This window comes from Typha latifolia, chromosome 2, assembly GCF_019914945.1.
Source record: "Typha latifolia isolate L0001 chromosome 2, TyphaL0001v2, whole genome shotgun sequence".
Taxonomy (NCBI): domain Eukaryota; kingdom Viridiplantae; phylum Streptophyta; class Magnoliopsida; order Poales; family Typhaceae; genus Typha; species Typha latifolia.
Genome location: NC_133087.1, coordinates 15,899,928 through 15,919,378, shown reverse-complemented (window position 1 = coordinate 15,919,378; position 19,451 = coordinate 15,899,928). Strand labels below are relative to the sequence as shown.

The following is a 19,451-nucleotide window of genomic DNA, read 5'->3' as shown; positions in this document are numbered from 1 at the left end:
GTGATAACCTACTTAGCACCCACCATCTCCCGTACTTAATTATCTACATTCATTCTTATTTCCACTGCCTTTTCTATGTGTCATTTGTGGTTGCACTGTTGGAGATTAAGAATCCAATAGCAAATGACACTTCAATGGAGTTAACACTCCTCGGCATATTACCAAGTGGTTTTTGGACCCAATTTGCAAATATATGGGAAAAAGATAGGATTTTTTTTAAATAATCTATATTTTAACTTTATTATCATTTATATTTTTCTTATTTACATATTTATCATTCTACTCTATATTTTATCTTTTTAATATCTCAAAATAAAATTACCTCATATTTTACTTTATTGTGTGGTTCCTTTTTATTTTTATCTTAGTAGTGAATTTCTTTTATTTTTGTATTTATAATTAATTTAGCTATATGATAATTGACTATTAAAAAAACTAATATCAAGGTTTTTTTGAGGTATTAAAAAATAAAATATAGGGTCCATAAATATCCTATAATTTGGTATAATAATAAAATAAAAAAATTCTAAGAAATGAATGGGTCTGGCAATAAGAAGTAAGATAAGTGGTAAAATGCAAATTTCCTACAAAAATTTGCATCCGACCCCACTAACGCCTAACGGTTTAATTCGACTCCGCCGATGCGAGGGACCTATATATATACCCGTGAGAGATCTCCGAAAGTCCGACCCAACGGTTTACCAACCGATGGCGACCAAGCCGTCGGAGTCCTCTCCCCTCATTCAAACGCCGCCTTCAAAATTTTCCCTTCGACGACAATTCTATCTCCTCCTTTTCTTTGCCCTAATGCGTTCCTCCGGTTCAAAGATCTCCTCCTCCTCCTCCCCTGTTCGCCTTTAGCTCCGCGTCTCGATTCAATGGCCGCGGCGATCGGATTCCTCCTCTACCTCGCCCTGGTCTCGCCGTTCCCTAGGGTTTGCGTCAGCGTGAAGCTGGACAAGGAGACGAGGGAAAAGTTTTACGGCAACCTCGTCACGGGATCGTCGCCCAACAGCTCCGGCGACGGGAGCATCGCCGACATGTTCGATCGCGTGCTCGAGAAGGAGTTCTCGGAAAACGACGCCCCCGAAGGTAGATCAATAAACCGTGATTCCTTGGCTGTTATAAATCATATCGGCGTTAATTGATTTCTTTTCTTGCCTTTTTTGAATCTACTTATCAATTTCTCTTGTGAGACCTCCATTGCCCAATAATTGTGGAAGGCCTAGAGTTAATAGTTAAGTGGTGCATGCTTGTCGTAGGTTTTCTTGGAATTGCAAGTTCTTGATGTGTTTAAGGTTATAATGAGAACTCCTCTGTCAATAAAACAGGGCTGCGTGCTTTTTGTCAAAAAAGAAAAAAAAAAAAAAGAAGAAAAGGGAACCCCTCTGTTTCTTTGATTCTTTCATTCCATAGCGGTATCCAGTGGCAAGAATCTCCCGAGATTTTCATTAAGATGATGTATATTTAATGTAGTAGTTTGCAGCGGGAAGAACTTTATTTGTGGTACACAGCAGGTGCCTTAACAAATACAGGAAGGGAACTGTTACCTCGGAGGTAACAATTGTGCTGTGACGAGGTATGCGAATGATTGAGTGTAAAGTTTTGACCGTTGGATTTCCTCTTAATATTTCATTGTATTACAATATTCACTTGAACAATTGGGTTCTATTGGGTGATTTTCCTGTTAAATTTATTGGCCCGAGGCAGGATTCATAAATCCAAAACCTCCTTGAACACTATCTTCATGAATATGAAAGGTTATGTTTTTTAGTCTGGGTTCATCAAAGCTTAACATTGTTTAGAGAAGCCATTTAGTGTTATCTGCTTCATGTAGCTATAAGTATTTTTTTGTGTGTGAACTATAAGATATAATGATTTGGTCTTTAATTTTTCTGTTAGATTGTAAAAGATGATGGGATGGTACATCAAATCTAGTTGCAGAGATGTGTCACATGAACTTAAAAGATTTATGAACTCTTCTTTGCCCCTACATTTTAACTACCACGGAAAGAGAGATTCATTCTTTCCTTCAAATGGCATTACTATATCTTCCCCTCCATTATTGTTGCACCCTGGAGAGTGGAGAGATATCTTGGCTAATAAAATGCTAATCCTCTGACATTTGCATTTATATCTAGTTCACACCATGCCATAAAATGCCAAGTTAATGGCCATCCCATCCATCTCAGTCTTGTACTTATCCCTAAGGCAATGAGCCTTAACATCCGAGAATGCTCTTCCATGCTGATGGGAACTACACTTATGTCTTTGTCAGGTACTGATAGAAGTAGCTTCAACGACAGTGTAGCAGATCATCAGGTAAGTTTTGATTTTCTCTTATATACTTGTTGGAGTGTTTGTTGCGATCTTTTTGGCCTTTGAAGAAAGTGTCATTTCCATTCTGTCATTCCTTTTCAATGGGTAGTGGAGGGTTGAGAGGATTTAAGGTACTATAGAAAGCACACCCACTAAAGGCTGCAAAATAATTGTTGGATATACTCATATAGAATCTACCAAAACTTCTAAATTAATGTTTCATTATTTTTCATAATACAGTTGTTTATCCATGCATGAAAAGCGACAAGCGGGTCATGTTGCGCACAAATATCTAGAAGTCAAGGCAGTAAGTAATTAAAGAATATATAAGTACTTAAAAGTTAAAACTTTGGTGTAATGAAACCCATTTGTTTTGCACACGGATTTGAAATTTGATGTCATTATCCCCGTTATGAATTGAAAACTCTGAAGTTGTATTTCTATATTGAGTAATTAAGTAGATACATGTATATATAGGGTAGGTTAACCCTTAGGTACAATATAAGGATATATACACCCCGCTCCTCAAACTCAAGGTGGATCAAACACAAGGAGTTTGCCAACTAGATATTTATAGCATGGAGTGAGATGCGATTTAGTAAAGAAATCTACTATCTGCTCTATAGATGATATATAAGGAAGACTTATAATGCCAGCCATAAACTAATATTGAACAAAATGACGGTCTACCTCAATGTGTTTTGTCCTCTCATGGAATACACGATTGCTTGCAATCTGTATAGCACTTCTATTATCACAATAGAGAGCAGTGGGCATAGAAGTTGACATGCCAATGTCTCCCAATAGATGGCGAAGATGGATAATCTCCTTAGAAGTAGTGGACATGACTATATTCTGCTTCAGTTTTAGAGAGAGATAATATCTTGCTTCTTGCTCCGCCAAGATATAAGAGAGTCACAAAGGAACTCACAAAATCCAGTAGTAGAACAAAAAGTGGTAGGATCACCGGCCTAATCAGCATCAGAATAAGCACGAAGAACATGAGAGGAATAAGCAGACATCAAAAGAGAACAAGTAATAGTCCCCCCTACATATCTGAGAATCCAGAGTAGTGCTGCATAATGAATAAATCGAGGGGCTACCACAAACTGACTAACTATACTCACAGCACGTGAGATATCTGGTCTGGTGATACATAAGTACACAAGATGACCAACAAGTTGTATGTATCTAATTGGATCTGCCAATTGCACACAATCTGTAGGATAAAGCTTCACATGAAGCTAAAGAGATGTATTAGCTGTCCTATCATTAGATATAGCTGCCCGACTTATTAAATCATAAATATAGTTTTGTTGAGCTATAAGTATGCCTCTCTCACTATGAGCATGGATGGCCATGCCGATCGGCATGGGGCGTGCCGGTCGGCACTTGCCGTGCCGGCGGCGTACCGGCACATGGCACGAGGGTGCCGCACGACACCTCTCCTAATAGCATCGTCGATCGCTGCTCGTCGTCGTTTCGTCGGGTGCCCTAGCCCGCCTGAGAGAGAAGAGAGATCAAGAGAGAGAGAGAGAGAGAGAGAGAGAGGAGATCAGAATAGGGGTTAAACTTAAGTTGCGGGTTCGGACGTCTCACTTCATTTGGCGACGCTCTCTAAAAATCTCATAAGTCAGAGGAAGGTCAAAAGGCTTTAAGGCCTGCAACTCACGCCAAAAACCACACATGTGACTATAAAATTGTTGAATAGACCATTTACCCTGCTAAGTTGTTTGACTTAGATAGAAGGTGGTACTCCTAAGCACCGCTAGACTCAACAAAACATAACCGAAGGTGGCACCAAAGATCGGTTGCAGTAGTAAATCGAGTAAAATCTGAACAAAGAGCTTTGTCAATGGAGGCGATCAAATATGCCTGAATACACGATCATGAGCCGTCCAAGTAGTATATTTTTTGGAGCCGTTGGAGGGCACAAGACTAGATTTGTCGAGATGACCAGGGAGATCACGTCAATCGAGTGCACTCTCTACAGTTGCAGACCAATACGATCAATCAACAGCGGTGACAAGCCTGAAGTCAGCGGAAGGAAGGTAATCACGAGCTAGATCAAAATGAGCCATTTGGAAGCACAGTGGCAATCAATTCAGCAGCAGTAATTTTATTCAATAGTAGTAATTTATCTTGATCAGACTTGGTGCAATTAATTCACAAGTAGCAATTTGGTCTTGATCAGACTTCAGATGAGGAGAAAATTTGACCAGTAAATCGAAAGTGTAAATCCCATCAATAGAAAAGATAGTCCAACCAATTGATTTAGAGAAAAAAACTGTAGAGATGGAAAAGGACACCTTGCTCGGATCAGAGAGGAAAGGGGTGATTGAAGAGCTCCTTCCAAGTTGATGGCGGAGTCGGAGCTCCTTCCAAGTCGACGGCGAAGTTCCTTAGAAAAGATGATCGGAGAGCTCCTTGACGAAAACTCTCGTTGGCCCTCGAGATGCGGAGTCGACGGAGAGCTCGATAGGAAGAGTTCTTCGGAGTGCTCCTTCCAAGTCGACGACGATAGTGGAGTCGGAGAGGGAGATATTCCAAAGAAGGTGGCGCTCAAGAGAGGAGATGATCGGAGAGGTCCTTGACAAAAAACTCTGTTGACCCTCGAGCTGCGGAGTCGGCAGAGAGCTCAACGGGAAGAGTCCTCCATAGGTGAGCCTCGGAGATGACTCAAGTTCGCGTGAAGTCCTCGGAGATGAATGTTAATTCCAACCGCCAGAGAGATCGACCGGCTCGGCATGACGTCGTTGACGATGAACTTAAGGCTTTGATACCATCGAATAGAAAACTCTGATGTTGTATTTCTATATTGAGGAATTAAGTATGCATGTATATATATGGTAGATTATCCCTTAGGTACATTATAAGGATATATACATTAAAATTCCATGCTAACTTGATGCCTAGGTTGCCTTGCTTGGTGGCACCAGGTGAGCTTGGCTGAATTGCCTTATGTTCTCTTAGGTGGCTTTTTTATTAGTGAAAGCAGAATCGGGTTACCATCTTACTATGAGTTGTTCTTGTTGAACATCTCCGTAATGTAACTTCACAAATTTTCTGTAAGTATGAAAAAGGTAAAGTGCTTTAGTTGAGATACGATAGAGTTTAGCTACTTATAGATTTACAACAAGAAAGGAAAAATGAAGTTACAATTTACAAAGGTTTTAAGATTTGAAGTGCCTGATTAACACTTATATTAATAGCTATGTAACTATAGAAAGACATGGAGTTGAAGGCATGTAGCGTTTTAATGTGATAGACATTTTAGCAACTCTTATGGGCTATATGGTTGTTCTACGCATCTAAGCTTCCAAGAGAAGTCTGCTATATTTATAAGATTTCTCGACTTCTAGAACGAGTACTGTGATGTAGAATGGAGTATTAGAATGACTGCACTAGGTAAACTTTTTTTCTTTTTAGATAGATAACATTATGGGCATTATATGGACTATATCAAGGAAGTGTAATGGCATAAAGTAACTTAGTTATGGGATAGAAAGTGAAGATTGAAACACCTCTGCCCCTCACGTGACTAGAATCCACATGATTTCCACATGACTTATTGGTAAATATTACACAATCTACAAGTTTAGACTCAGTATTTTCACAAATAATACAACAAAAGAAATCCAAAATACTACAGGCCACAACAAGCTCCCAAATACATATCCATACACCTCAACTGAATAAATGTCTGTATAAGGGCTAGAATCAATTTAACTTGGTTTACAACAATAACATAGATAGAAGAGGCTATAAATAAATCTTCATCAGCTCCTCTATGGAGCTTAGTCATCTACTGATCTAAAATATTTTCATCATAAGATCGTAAGAATTAAGCCAAAAAAGTATTCATCTCTATAATCTAAAAGTAGTATAAAGAAGGATGTCACATAATATATATATATATATATATATGTCAACCTGATTATAATAATGTGTCCATGCAATATGTCTATTATATCCATATCTGTAGTTCACACGCATTAAAAAGAAAAGCATAAAATGCATCATTCAAATTTATCAATTATTCTCTCATGCTCACATAGAGTTGTAGATGCTTACAGAATTATTCACCAAATCATAACATGCATTCGCACATCATCTCACACATCGAAGAGGGAGAGATATCTAGAGGTAATGTCGCCCGTACATGTCTAGCGACGTTGCATATATTCAGTTGTTTAATGATCATTAGACTAAGGACCCCAGTTGTAAGCCCACTCTTACCTCTATTATCATCATCATTATCATTGACCATTCGTCATCAGATACTGCTAGGTCTATGACTTCTACCTTTCAGTCATAGTTTCAGATCACCCAGTATTTAGTCTCCAATAAGGCAGTGTGATTGTATGAATGCCACACAGGCTAACAACCTCAAGCATGGACTATTAATAGTATAAGCATCACATAATACACCTCACCCTTAATCCTGGGCTGAGTGAGTAGATGACACAATCTAATCAAGACTTAATTATGTGGGGATACGTGCAAGTGGTGCAGTGATTAACATCATCAATCATATGACACGTTTTGACGTTATCATACTCAAGAATGCACCAATAGTCCATGAATGACTAGGATGTAATAAGTATGATTATGCTGAATAGTGACTAAATAGCTACACATGTATGATATAAAATTATAAATGTTATGAAATCATAAAGTTAATATTACACTATTCCTAGATTGGAGGATTCACTTACTTGACATTATTTCTAAGTTAATCAACTTCAACTGCGCTACGGATCATTCTTGTATAGTACAGAGTCTTCGATAATGAAAATAATAAAATATAAGTAAAATATTCTTGACACCAATTAATTAAATAATCCTACTAACATCTGCTATAGGTTTGGGTAGGTTCATCCAAGAATTTTTACATTTATTAGTTAGGTATAGTATTAATTACGACGGTCTGATGCACCATTAAAGGTTATTAATACAATTATCATCATATTTACCATTCCACTAATTAATGTTGAGTTAAAGAAAATAAAATAGTCCATGCTCAATTAACTACTTCATTGCATGTAAATGCACGTCTAATAAAATTACCAAACTCCAATTGGAACTAAATCCCCATTAAAAGCAAATTCACAGAAATACTCTCATATTACTGCCTCATTTATTAATATTGATTTATAACAATGATTATAGCTAACTAGACTACACTCTAAGATGATTAATACATAAGACTCAAGTTTGATGTCAGTAATTAAATTAAATGATCAAAGTAATTTGAAACAAATTAGAGAGCCATTAATCTACTTGGGCCAGCTCAAAGCCCAAAGAGTCCAACACAAATCCACTAAGAGTGGGCCCAAAGCCTTAGAAGCTTCTTGGGTTGGCAAACATTGGTTGGGTTGCAGCCCCAACCTGGGTTAGGCCGCCCTTAACCAACAACTTGGGCCGAGCCATAGCCTAACCAATGAGCAACTTAGGTTGGGATACACCAAATCCAAGTCTGAGCTAAGCTGGGTCGAACCCTAGCTAGCCCACACCTTGCCTCCTCTTCTCTCTCTCTTTTGACAGTAAACCCACCAAGAGGAAGGAGGTGGTTGTCAATGGTGAAAAGAGGAGTATGCCAACAAAATGCCGAGGGAACACGGAGGAAGAATGAGTCGGCTGAACATGGAGGTTGACGAGTACCAAAGGTTGGTCGATCAGGGTGGTTGGCGGTGACAGAAGACTTTCCCCTATGGCCGACGGCCATGGAGGTTGCTATTACACCCACTAAGCCATGGGAGCCCCATTAGACGGTTGCTCAGGCTCCTACGGAATGTGAGGAATGCAACTGACCTAGGAGGGAGGGGGTACATTGACCATGACGGCCAAAAAAACACCGAGAAACCGGTGAGGCTACTGTGCATAGCCTTAACCGAGGGGAGGAACAACTCATTGAGGATACCAATAGCAAGGGGACGATGAGAGGAAGCTACCAACGCCGGCCAATTACCTGAGAGGACTGACGAGAAGGAAAAGGAGACAAGACACTCTCGGGATTATTAACCAAAATTAATTTTGTAAGATAGAAGAGGACTCACAGACGAGCATTTCCGCAGTGATGGCAAGCTCTGACAACGCTCCAGCGTGATGAGAAGCCAAGAGGGAGAAAAGAAAAGAGAGAAGAAGAGAGGGAGGGGAAGAAAGAAAAGGCAACGCATGTGCTGGGCATGTCCGCTCACTTTAGGGGGTTTTTTTGGACGGGGTGTTACAAAGATGAAATGATGCAAATCTAGTATGAATGCAATGTTTTGGAGAACAATCGACCCAACAAGTAACTAAAGTAAAATATAGTAAGCAATAACTGATAAGAAGTTAATTGATTAATAGGATCACTACTAGATGAAAGGAGAGAAAACCACTCAGATAAGGCAGTAGCTTCCGCAACTCTCAAATAGGTACATTAATAGTAGAAAGGCCTAAAATATGGTGTAAGAAAAAACTTTAGAGTTTAGGTTTACCAATAAATGGAATAGTAGTGCTTTACTTTGAAACCAAGTCCTCCTCTTCACGTCCGGGCACCCAAAGATTCTCTTTCACTACTGGAATCTTTTGGACAACAGCAATAACCAACGAAAAAGTAGAGGTTGAAGAAGAAGAGAGGTTTAGAGAGAAAGTGGAAGAGATTAGAGAAGAATCTTAAGATAGAGTAGGAGAAAGGGAGAGAAAGAAAGAGAGAGAAGAAGAAGACCATAGGGGAGAAAAGTGAGAGATCTCAAATAAATCTTATTCCAACTTGTCCTTGTTTCTCATGCAATAACCCTTAAATAGGTTAACAACCTTAATTCTAGCTGATTCTAATAGAAACTTATTTCCTAATAGGACTCTAATTGATCTTCTTACCTAAATTGATTGATCCAATTTAGGTAATAAATCAATGTAGACATCCCCCACATATAAGTTTACCATAACTATCAATTAAGATTCTAATAGGAATTTATTTCCTAATAGGATCCTAATTGATTAAACCTTACCTAAATTGACTAACCCAATTTAGGTAATAACTCAATACGGACATCCCCCGCATATAGGCTACCATATTTGTCAATTGACTAATTCAATTGATTATTTGAATTAAAAATCAACAATTAGACCAAAATTGGACTCGAGTAATTCTATTTTGGTCAAATTGAAGATGATGCCCACATCATGAAATTTGTAATCTACGTATTGAAATTCTTCAAAACAGAAATCCTGATGCGAGAAAAGTTTGCATAAAAGAAAGATTTGGATAATGAAAAATGAAAGAAAAATAGATGCCCCATAATATGTTATTCTTAGTTACTCACTGAATTTTTCAAGTCCTCTTTCTTTTAAGTTCATTAATATAAGAGTGCATGGGACTGCTAGACTTATGCTTATTGCTTCTTCTAAAGATCATATCTTAAAAGTATTTTTTTTCTAGAAAGCATTCACACGTATTCAGAACCACTAAAATGTTTTCCTATACAAGAAGCATTTTTGATGAAGCTTACCTTCAGCTGGAAACTATTTTCAGCTTAATACAGCAAGTAGTAAATAATTTTCATCATTATATTTTGATCTAAATAGAAAGTCTATTTTATTGTGCATGGTATCTTCTGAAAGTATAAGTAGTGAAGAAAATCTTAAATTCACATGTCATTACTTATTATTGTATATCTGTGTTGTAATGGAAATTGCATTGTCAAATTTCTGTTTTCATAACTTCCTTTATTTGACAAATTGTTCTCATGATTTTAGCAACCTGCTACTGCAAAGGCTTATTCTTTGGTGCTTTTCAGGCCGTCTTGGAGACTGTAGCTATTGTTACTCATGATAAGTCAAAGAAAAATGATACGGGGGAGTCGAAGTATACTATATATTAAAGCTTTGTTAAGTAGAATTGCCACTATAAAAGATTTTTTATTTAAGTTATCTTTTTTCTTGCAGTGCAACTAAATCGTTCCAAATCAGTGATGTTTTTGCATTAGAAAATGAGGGTGCTGATGACATGACAACCTTAATAGATAGAAAGGTATATTGATGTGAATATGGGGCAGCAGCTAGCACATATGCTTCACTGGTCTCCAAAAGCTTCGGCATCTTCCTTCGCATTTTCACGTTTTCCGGTTGAAAAAAATTCTCTTGCATCAATTTTCACAGGACAATGTATTTGTGATGTCTAACCGCAAAACCAAGTATCCAGTGCTTCAAGTAGATTTAAGGTTCGCTCTATTAACATTTGGCATTAATCAACAATTTGATGTTGTGTATTCAGATGGAACCGAGTCTCCTTATTTAAATTTACTATGTTGCAATGTCTCATTGCAGACTGATTTCTGACTTAGTGGTGATTATTGTTTTTGCTACCATTGGTGGGATCACTGTTTCCTGCTTGGGGCAGCCGGTGAGTGGTCATTCTTCATTTTTGGTTTCTTGATAATTTAGTCATGTTACACTGCTTGTTTTTATGATTTTATTCGTTAGCCGGTGTCTGGAAGAAGTTATTGAAACTTGAAACTATGTTTAGTGGTTGTTTCTTATATAGTATGTATCTATGTTGTATAGATCGGGTTTTTGCTTGTGTTGATATTGTGCCTTTTTCTGGCTTCTGCAAGGTCATTGTTGGGTACCTTCTTGCTGGATCTCTCGTTGGACCAGGGGGGCTGAACTTCATCAGTGAAATGGTGCAGGTAGACTAACAGAGTTTGGATGTTATACTTTAGGAATTCCTTTTTCTTTTGTTTGGCTTCCTTTTCTTGTCTTCTTTAGCATATAAACTAGTTCTTTCCATTCCACACCATTGGTTCATTAAGTTTGAGTCACATCTAAAGTAGCATATTACCTAACTCATTGGCAGGTCCTACTGTGTTTGATGTTATGTCCCTTTCCTTGATTATGGGGATGACCTGACCTAGCCAAAAGCTATAAGCCTAAAACAATATGGCCCATTGCAGTCATGAAACACTGATCTTAATTAGTTAGAGGCTGCAATGGGCCCATTGCAGCCTCTAACTAAAAACCCATGTCACCTCTACCAAAGAAACTTGTTTTAAATTAAGATCAGTGTTTCATGACTGCATGTTGTTTGAACTTTCAAGATACGTAACAAATATGGATATGATTTGTACTACAACATACTTTTATGGCAGATGAAATTTCTGAGTCAGTTATATGTTTTTTTTTTATTTAAGCCTCCGAAATGGTACATTGATGGCTATAATTTGACATGTGCTTGTATTTAGGTTGAAACTGTTGCACAATTTGGTGTGGTCTTTCTTCTTTTTGCTTTGGGCCTCGAGTTTTCCTTGACGAAGGTACCTCATATAAAGCTGAACTGACCCCTATATTGTTGTTTGCTGATTGCTCCATGCTGACTCTTCTGAGCATGTGAAATATATGATATCATTTATTCATTCACCTGATCACGCTCAATATTTTTAATTGCTTAGCTAAAAGTAGTTGGATCTGTTGCTGTTCTTGGGGGTCTAATTCAGATTGTTGTTTTCATGTTTATCTGTGGCCTAACTACCATGGTGAGTTTAATGCATCTCTTGCTTCGTTATCGTCAGACTTCTTTTACTAGTTTCCCATGCTGTTATCCTCTGTCAGCCAATTTGATGTCTAAATTCTTGTTGTGCCTAACAGTCTGAAGTTTTGCTTGCATGTAGTTATGTGGTGCTAAATTAACTGAGGGCATATTTGTTGGTTCTTTCTTGTCAATGTCATCTACAGCAGTGGTGATAATTTTAATCCTTTTTCCACATTGCTACATGTACTATTTTTGTTGGATTAAATATATCACAATACTCCCTTATTACCAGGTTTCAAAATTTTTAGCTGAAAAAAGTAACACCAATGCTCTTCATGGTCAAGTTACAATTGGGACACTTATTCTTCAGGTTTGTTCTTTGAAGCATTTTCTCTTAAACACCTATTTGATGGACAGTATAATTCCACATTTTTTGAGCTATGTTGTTTTTCTTATAGCCAGTGATGGTCGTGCCAGTGGCATGTGTCGTGCCGTACCACCATCGGCACGCGTCGGCATGCCCCCCTCATGCCAGTGGCACGCCCTCCCTGCCAGTGGCACGCCCTCCCTGCCAGTGGCATACATTTATAATATTTTTAATAAATTTTTAAGGATATTTAGAGATATTTTTTTTATCTTTGGTATGTCAATTTTTGATTTTTATCTAAATATATGTATTAAAATTTAAAATCTACATTACAATATTTTATCTTTAGATTATTTTTGTAAATAACCTATTTTATCAAAGATAAAACAATATTTGAATATAAATATTATTCAACACATAATATGATTGAATACATTCATTAAATTTAATATTAATGATTAAGCACTCCGTAATATGATTGAATACTCCATAATATAATTGAACACATAATAATATTCAATACATAATTGATCATTCAATATATAATTAATAATAGTTCGTTAATTAAAACTAATATCTAGTTGAACGTAGAATGACAAGGAGGATCAAAGACTTTATTTGCTGGCACAAGAATAACACTGAAATGTTGCGTTAAATACTGTCGATATTATTCAAAACTCATCCACTGATAATATTGCTCGTTATAACATCTCACATAGTCTTCATACAAATAAGAATTTTGTAATTCTTCGATGATATGATATGAATATTGAATATGCACAGAACGACCAACACCCGGCACCGACACAGGCACACCATAAGCATATGCAGATTGTGGTTATGGAGTATAATAAGGGTGTTGCGGCTCTTGTGGGTGTGATTAATATGATAGTAATGATGATGAACTTATATCATCCTGTGGGCGCACCTCTCCGATATCCTTGTTACCTATAGACTCAAGTTCTTCCCTCATTTGACTGTAATCATATTGAGCTTGAAATGATCCCTTTTCTTTCTTCTGTCTCTGATAAATTCGATTTTGTGGTTGTCTAGGTCTGGCAAATGAGTTGTCATTTCAATTTTAAAAAATGACAAATAAGTTGTCATTTCAAAATTGACAAATGACAAAAGTTAATTGATGAAAATAAGAAAAAGTTAAAAAAATAGGTTTCACATGTCATATCATGTTTATTAAGAAAATAAGTAAAATTGATTTGATAAAGATTAATAGAAATAGAAATAGAAAAAAATTTAAAAAAAATTTCTCTACATTGGCACATGATCAGCACAAGGCTGTGTCGGACGACACGGCACACGCGCTGGTCGGCACGGCTCGGCACGGGGGTGTGCCACTGGCACACCCCGTGCTAAGTGCCGTGCCTCTACTGGCACGACAAGTGCCAGTCGGCACGAGGTGTGCCGACCAGCACAACCATCCTTGCTTATAGCACCATAGTTGCACTTCTTTCATAAATAATTATCAAATGTTGTATGTCTCATTAGAGTACTTACTAGAAAACTCTTCAGGTAATAATCATGTGAGTTTTGCGACCGCCTATGCTACCATCATTTGGTTATGTTTTTCATCAGCTAATTGGCACAAATATAATAACCTCAAAAACTGGATGGTTTTGAAATTTGGATATAAGCTGCTTGGTGGTATATGCAACTGCCAAGTATCAAGTGCTTCTTAAGTGTAACAAGTGAAGATTTAACCAACCTGGAATTTCTGTTTCATTTTTTTCTGTTAATTTCAGGATTGTGCAGTTGGTCTACTCTTTGCTCTGCTTCCAGTTTTGGGCGGTGGTACTGGTGTTCTGGAAGGAATAATGTCAATGGGAAAGTTGTATGTTTCTTTTGCTATATTAGGTTGTCATACCTATGATTGCTTCCTTCAAACTTAATGGTGCCTATAATGAAAAGTCACAAAACGTTTATCTGTATACAGTTGCTCAGAAAGATTAGGGTTTATATTGATATAGTGGAAAGAATTGTATTTGAAGTACTTTTTTCCTTTTTCTGACATCAAATCTAAGTTTCCGGCTTGTGTCTATTATATACTTCCTTATAGCATATTCTGGTTGATCTGAACTGAAGAAAATGCAGGTTAGTTGTACTGTCTGGGTTTGTAACAGCTGCATCCATTGTATCTTGGTTTTTTGTTCCTCACTTCTTGAAGCTTATGGTGCGATTATCATCACAAGTGAGTTATTCTTAACAATTAGTGTTCTTTTTTTATTTGGTTGAGTACAATGTCCTCTTGGAGGTGCTCGTCTTATATGGAATTACAGTTGATAGGGTGCTTGCTCTTTATGTCCAATTACAGTGAGGTACATCTTTGAGAAATTATATACAACCTGTTGTGATTGTATACTTAGTATTCTTGAACCAAATTGGATGCATTTTATGCACTTCACCAGTTTTGTGGTGAAGGATTTTCTTGTTTTATTTTTCAAACTAAAATATGTTGTGAGCTGCTGCATAATATAAATATAAACTACAGTTCTTATGTTGATTTAAAACTTTTGTAGTCATGGAGTGCACCTCGTGATTGATGTGAGTTCATCCTGACATTCCCAAGGAAAATAAAGTATAGCACTTTAGTTCTCTTAATGTTGGGATTAGCTTTTTCATGATCTCTAGGTGCAACAATGGCTAGAGAAGTGTTAATACTTGTCACACATTTTTGCACATATCTACAGAGTCCTGCTTGTGACCTACTATATGATATTACTAATCTAATTAGGTAAACCAAACTGAAACTTGCTTAGTATGACAATCAATATAATCAAGAGAATGGACCTGAGATTTATCAAGAAGTATAAAAAATTGAAACATAATGGTCTATACATTCTCCAAGTTTATGTTATCCTTCTGGTTTGTTAGTCTCTGTTTTCTCATATTTAATGTATATGACCCAATTTGCAGCAGTTTGACTTATTGTATATGACATAATGGCCTATACATTCTCCATTTTGATTCATATTTTATTTATTGGCAAGTATATGATGGATGACTTATTAGGTTTCCTGATAATACCATTCGCTCTACATAATATGTGGTGACAAATGGCAACTTCTAGATATGTGTTATTCTCTATTTTAAGCTTTTATATTCAAATTTACCTCCATTTTTATTGAGTATTTTTTGTGACCTTTCAGACAAATGAACTCTACCAGTTAGCCTCTGTGGCATTTTGCTTGTTACTAGCTTGGGTAAGTGCATGCTCAGTGCATTGTTTATATTCCCTCTTCAAAAGAATATTAAGTTGCTAACTGTTTTGACCTGGTCTTCTGCCTTTAGACTTAACCTCTATGTATGTTTGCTTATAGTAAAGCATTTACCTTTCTTAAAGAAAGTTCTTTTAGCCATCTCTCTTATCATGAAATGTTTCATCATAAGCCAAATTGATACGTCAAGATCTGTTCTTGCATTAGATTAACACTATTTAAGCCTAGATCTTCGGAGGAATACTTTCTAAATTAAGAGCAGGTTCTCTGAAGGCAACAAATAAGAGAAGAATAAAGCTGTTGTTTAAAAGGGAGATCCTCAATCCTGTGCCATTCCAAGGACTTCAAGGAACAGTATTATTCCAAGCTTAACCTGAAAAAGAACCAACACTTTAGTTATTCTAACCTAACATTTTCCATATACTGAAGATGCCCCTTCCATGTTTATATTGATAATTCATTCCTATTTTATGGTAATAATCTTTGTTGAAAATAGACCGTTTATTTTTTGGCTTTAGCTTAGTGCTGAGATATAAGATAAGATACAACCATCATTCCTAAGGAATATACCACTTTTTTAAAATCTTTATCAGTGCAGTGATAAGCTTGGACTAAGTCTTGAGTTAGGGTCATTTGTTGCTGGAGTTATGATATCCACCACAGACTTCGCAGAGCATACTCTGGACCAAGTAAGCTTTTCTTCTGCATAATTGATGCTTTTATGTTTCATGTACTATTGTTGCATCAGTACTTGGAGATTCTATCTATTATTTTTCTTACTTTGTTCGCTTTATATGGAAATCTTTGTCTCTATTTAGATAATATTGACATCACCTCATAAGAGAACATCAAAGTTGAGGTAAATAAGATGTTGTCTCTTGCACTTTTGGATCTATGTTCTTTGCATCTTATTGTTCCTAGATCATTGTAGTGAACCATTCCACATTTAGATTCTTTTGCAGAATAGGTATCCTAAATATTTATAGTGAACTGTTCTGCATTCTGATTTGAAGTTTAAGTCGACAGTTTGTGCAGAAGAGAGGAAGCTGAAACAATTTGATGAGCTAAATTAGATGCTGCAAATATAGAAAAGAAATATTATATGCCACTCAAAGTCAGGAACAATGAAACATAGCCTGATGTCCCCTTTAATTGGTGTCAGCCACATGAATCTTGTTTTCCCATTCAGCTCTATTTGGATAATGTCCTTGGCTAGTAAGACAGTTGTAATATCTTATATTACTATTTCCAGCTAGGTGTTGTATAACCTTTTTGTAATCGGTCCCTAGCCCAGAAAATAGTCTTGCATTAAGTAGCTTGACAACCGATGTAGAACTTCTGTAGATACTGATGAACAAAAAAATATAATATGTTGTAAAGTTGTACATCATCTTGATATTGAAATCTTGTTGCTTTAATTAACACATCAATTATGAACTTAATTTAAGCCCAGATTCTTCAAATATTCATGACTGAATCATGCTTTAATTGCTTGTCTTCTTACATTGACGTGATTCAACTGATTGGTACAGTTAAAACAATATCTTTTCACATAACTCCACATCTGTTAGAGACTTTCTCCTACATATTGGTGTAATTATTGTCTTCTCTCATAGTATATTTGGGATGAAACTTTCTACTAACGTATTCCCTGTATTTTGTCAGGTCTTAGCTCTTAATTCTTAAGGTTGATTAAGATGAAATAAGTTAGTGCTTGACAAACTGTGGATAGGTTAACTTAATTTTAACTATGATATTGGAGAAATGTCCTTACATTATTGCATGTAAATGTTCATATCCATGACTTCCAAGTTCTAACACATTGACTCACTATGATGATGCAGATAGGATCTGTCTTCTTAATTCATTTTGCATTTTCCTTACTGGATGTGTTTTCATCTATTGGTAACAGTAATACTATGTGAAGCGTAAATATCATTAGAGACAGAACCTTCACCATAAAAGTTCTCTTAGCCATTACATGTGGTGATTATAAGAATATTCCTTTGCTTTTCTGCATACAGATCGAAGCGGTTCGTAATCTATTTGCTGCACTCTTCCTCGCTAGCATTGGCATGCTCATACATTTTCAATTCTTGTGGAACCATGTTGATATACTGCTTGCAGTTGTTATTATGGTTGTCTTAATTAAGACAATTGTGGTAACAATTGTAGTCAAAGCATTTGGGTACAATATCAGAACAGCTCTTGTTGTAAGTAACGTCTCTTTTAATTGGGAAGACTACTTTTGTGTTCATGTAATGACTTTCTCCTGTTCTTTCATTTTCTTCGGACCCAAGGTGGGTTTATCCTTAGCTCAAATTGGAGAATTTGCATTTGTTCTCTTGAGCCGAGCTTCACATCTTCATCTTGTTGAGGTGACTCCTCTCATCCTTGCACATGAGACTTACTAATTTTTCTTGCAATAATATGCATTCTGAGTTAGCAGAGTCCTGAATGCTTTGTTATTTTTGGTATTATTGATATATGTTGATCTTTACTGTCAGTGGTAGCTTCTGGGATTAGGATAAAAGTTGATTCCTGCAATTTCATTTGTGTAGAAAATTTGTACACCCAAGAACAGTAAGTATATATGGAAGGAAAACCTCTGGGTAAGTACAAACAAAAGGAACATCTTTAGAGACTAATATGCATAGTTGGTTGAGGATTACTAGTCTGTTATTTTTCTTTCAGTTTCTCTTTGCCTTCTAGCTAACTTAGAAAAGACAAAATATATAATCTGTAAATTTTTTATTTTTATTCCCAGTAAAACATATGTGCTCTTACATGTAGTGAACACTTTCAGAGATTTACATGTTCTCAACCTACTGGCACGTTATTTCAATAATCAGTTCGTCTGCGTATACCTCTTAACCTTTCTTATTTAACATCAGGGGAAAATGTATCTCTTGCTTGTGGGAACAACAGCTCTTAGTTTGGTAAGCTTCTTTCCCATTTGATACCATACTAGAGCTATTCATTTATTTAGTTTGCATTTTTCTTTTAACTGTTCTCTTTCTGCTTCAGGTAACAACTCCTCTCATGTTCAAAATAATACCTGTTCTAATGCACCTTGGCAATCTCGTGTGGTGGTTTCCTCCAGAGAGCAGCATGCAGAATGAGGTATGTTCTACCTTTTTTTGTTTTTTATTGTTTCAATCTGTGTGCTTTCATAATCTCTGGTTGCATGTGTTTATGCACCATGTTTTCTTATTATTGTTCTCCTTGCAGAAGTCCGCTCCAGCCTCCAGGATGGCATATGACTGTAATCCTGGAGTGGTATTGAAAACAGCTAGGTGTTTCTAAGCTTAATTATTTTCTTCTTTCATGTGGTTACAGGATAGAGCAACCATCCTTGAAGTATACAATAGGTCACATTGACATCAACTACTGAGCTACTACATACTATGCCCCATTCTTCAGAAACCTCAATTGCTCTCCAGTTATCCTTTATGCTAATAGTTGCACAGCAGGGAGTTCTAACTTTGTGACTTCATAGGAAGTAGAAGAGCCATAGAAGCCATAAAAGACCCAATTGTTCAACAGACTTAAACATGGTAATCTGTGTGCCCCATTCTTGTCTAATAGACATGTAAATATTTTCTGATGACTAATGATATAGGGTTCTTCACTCAGTAAATTGAGACTGCAACTATATCATTAAGAGGATCTTGAATTTTTGTTCGAAGAGGGTTCATGAGAGAGGATCCTTTTTTTCTCTTACCAAAACCTATGCCATTATGACAAGACGAATGCTCCCTCAGGCTATGATGTTGGCAAAATACAGACTCAAATGAACAAAGATATATGTAAATATAATTTTGAAACATGTCATGCAGCAATCATTTTTTTCAGATTGTGATGATTTGCACTTCTTTTTCTATCTTCATTCATTTGGATTATGCTAGCATTTTAGCTCTTACTCTGATGAAATTGGAAGTACAAGAAAGTCTTTACATTAGGTGAATCTGGTTCGAGTTTTCTGACAAACTAGGTTCCATCATGTCTTGATTACTACTTTCCC

General features: G+C 36.6%; 1 protein-coding gene across 5 annotated transcripts; it reads left to right on the top strand.

Annotated features, from left to right (window-relative positions):
* The first annotated feature begins 681 nt into the window (after positions 1–681).
* LOC140782210 (K(+) efflux antiporter 5-like) lies at positions 682–19,281 on the top strand. 5 transcript variants are annotated; one of them, XM_073128675.1, is made up of 21 exons: positions 1,001–1,092; positions 2,279–2,322; positions 2,560–2,626; positions 10,101–10,168; positions 10,249–10,333; positions 10,462–10,523; positions 10,630–10,705; positions 10,917–10,991; positions 11,544–11,615; positions 11,751–11,834; positions 11,970–12,038; positions 12,123–12,200; positions 13,955–14,043; positions 14,295–14,400; positions 15,359–15,412; positions 16,021–16,116; positions 17,452–17,640; positions 17,728–17,805; positions 18,322–18,366; positions 18,455–18,550; positions 18,659–18,879. In XM_073128675.1, exons 3-21 carry the CDS (start codon positions 2,570–2,572, stop codon positions 18,731–18,733), a joined length of 1,554 nt encoding a protein of 517 aa, XP_072984776.1. In that variant the 5' UTR covers positions 1,001–1,092; positions 2,279–2,322; positions 2,560–2,569; the 3' UTR covers positions 18,734–18,879. The 5 variants fall into 5 exon arrangements, with proteins under 5 accessions (XP_072984777.1, XP_072984775.1, XP_072984773.1 ...); XM_073128676.1 differs by lacking the exon at positions 2,560–2,626 and having other exon boundaries at positions 682–1,092; XM_073128674.1 differs by lacking the exon at positions 2,560–2,626 and having other exon boundaries at positions 692–1,092; positions 14,304–14,400; positions 18,767–19,281.
* Positions 19,282–19,451: the final 170 nt, after the last annotated feature.

Bases quoted from the DNA above. Each gene is read 5' to 3' on its own strand.
- LOC140782210 (XM_073128676.1), top strand. From the start codon at position 879: ATGGCCGCGGCGATCGGATTCCTCCTCTACCTCGCCCTGGTCTCGCCG. The intron at 1,093-2,278 runs GTAGATCAATAA...TGTCTTTGTCAG, and splicing joins GGAAAACGACGCCCCCGAAG to GTACTGATAGAAGTAGCTTC. The intron at 10,524-10,629 runs GTTCGCTCTATT...GTCTCATTGCAG, and splicing joins GTGCTTCAAGTAGATTTAAG to ACTGATTTCTGACTTAGTGG.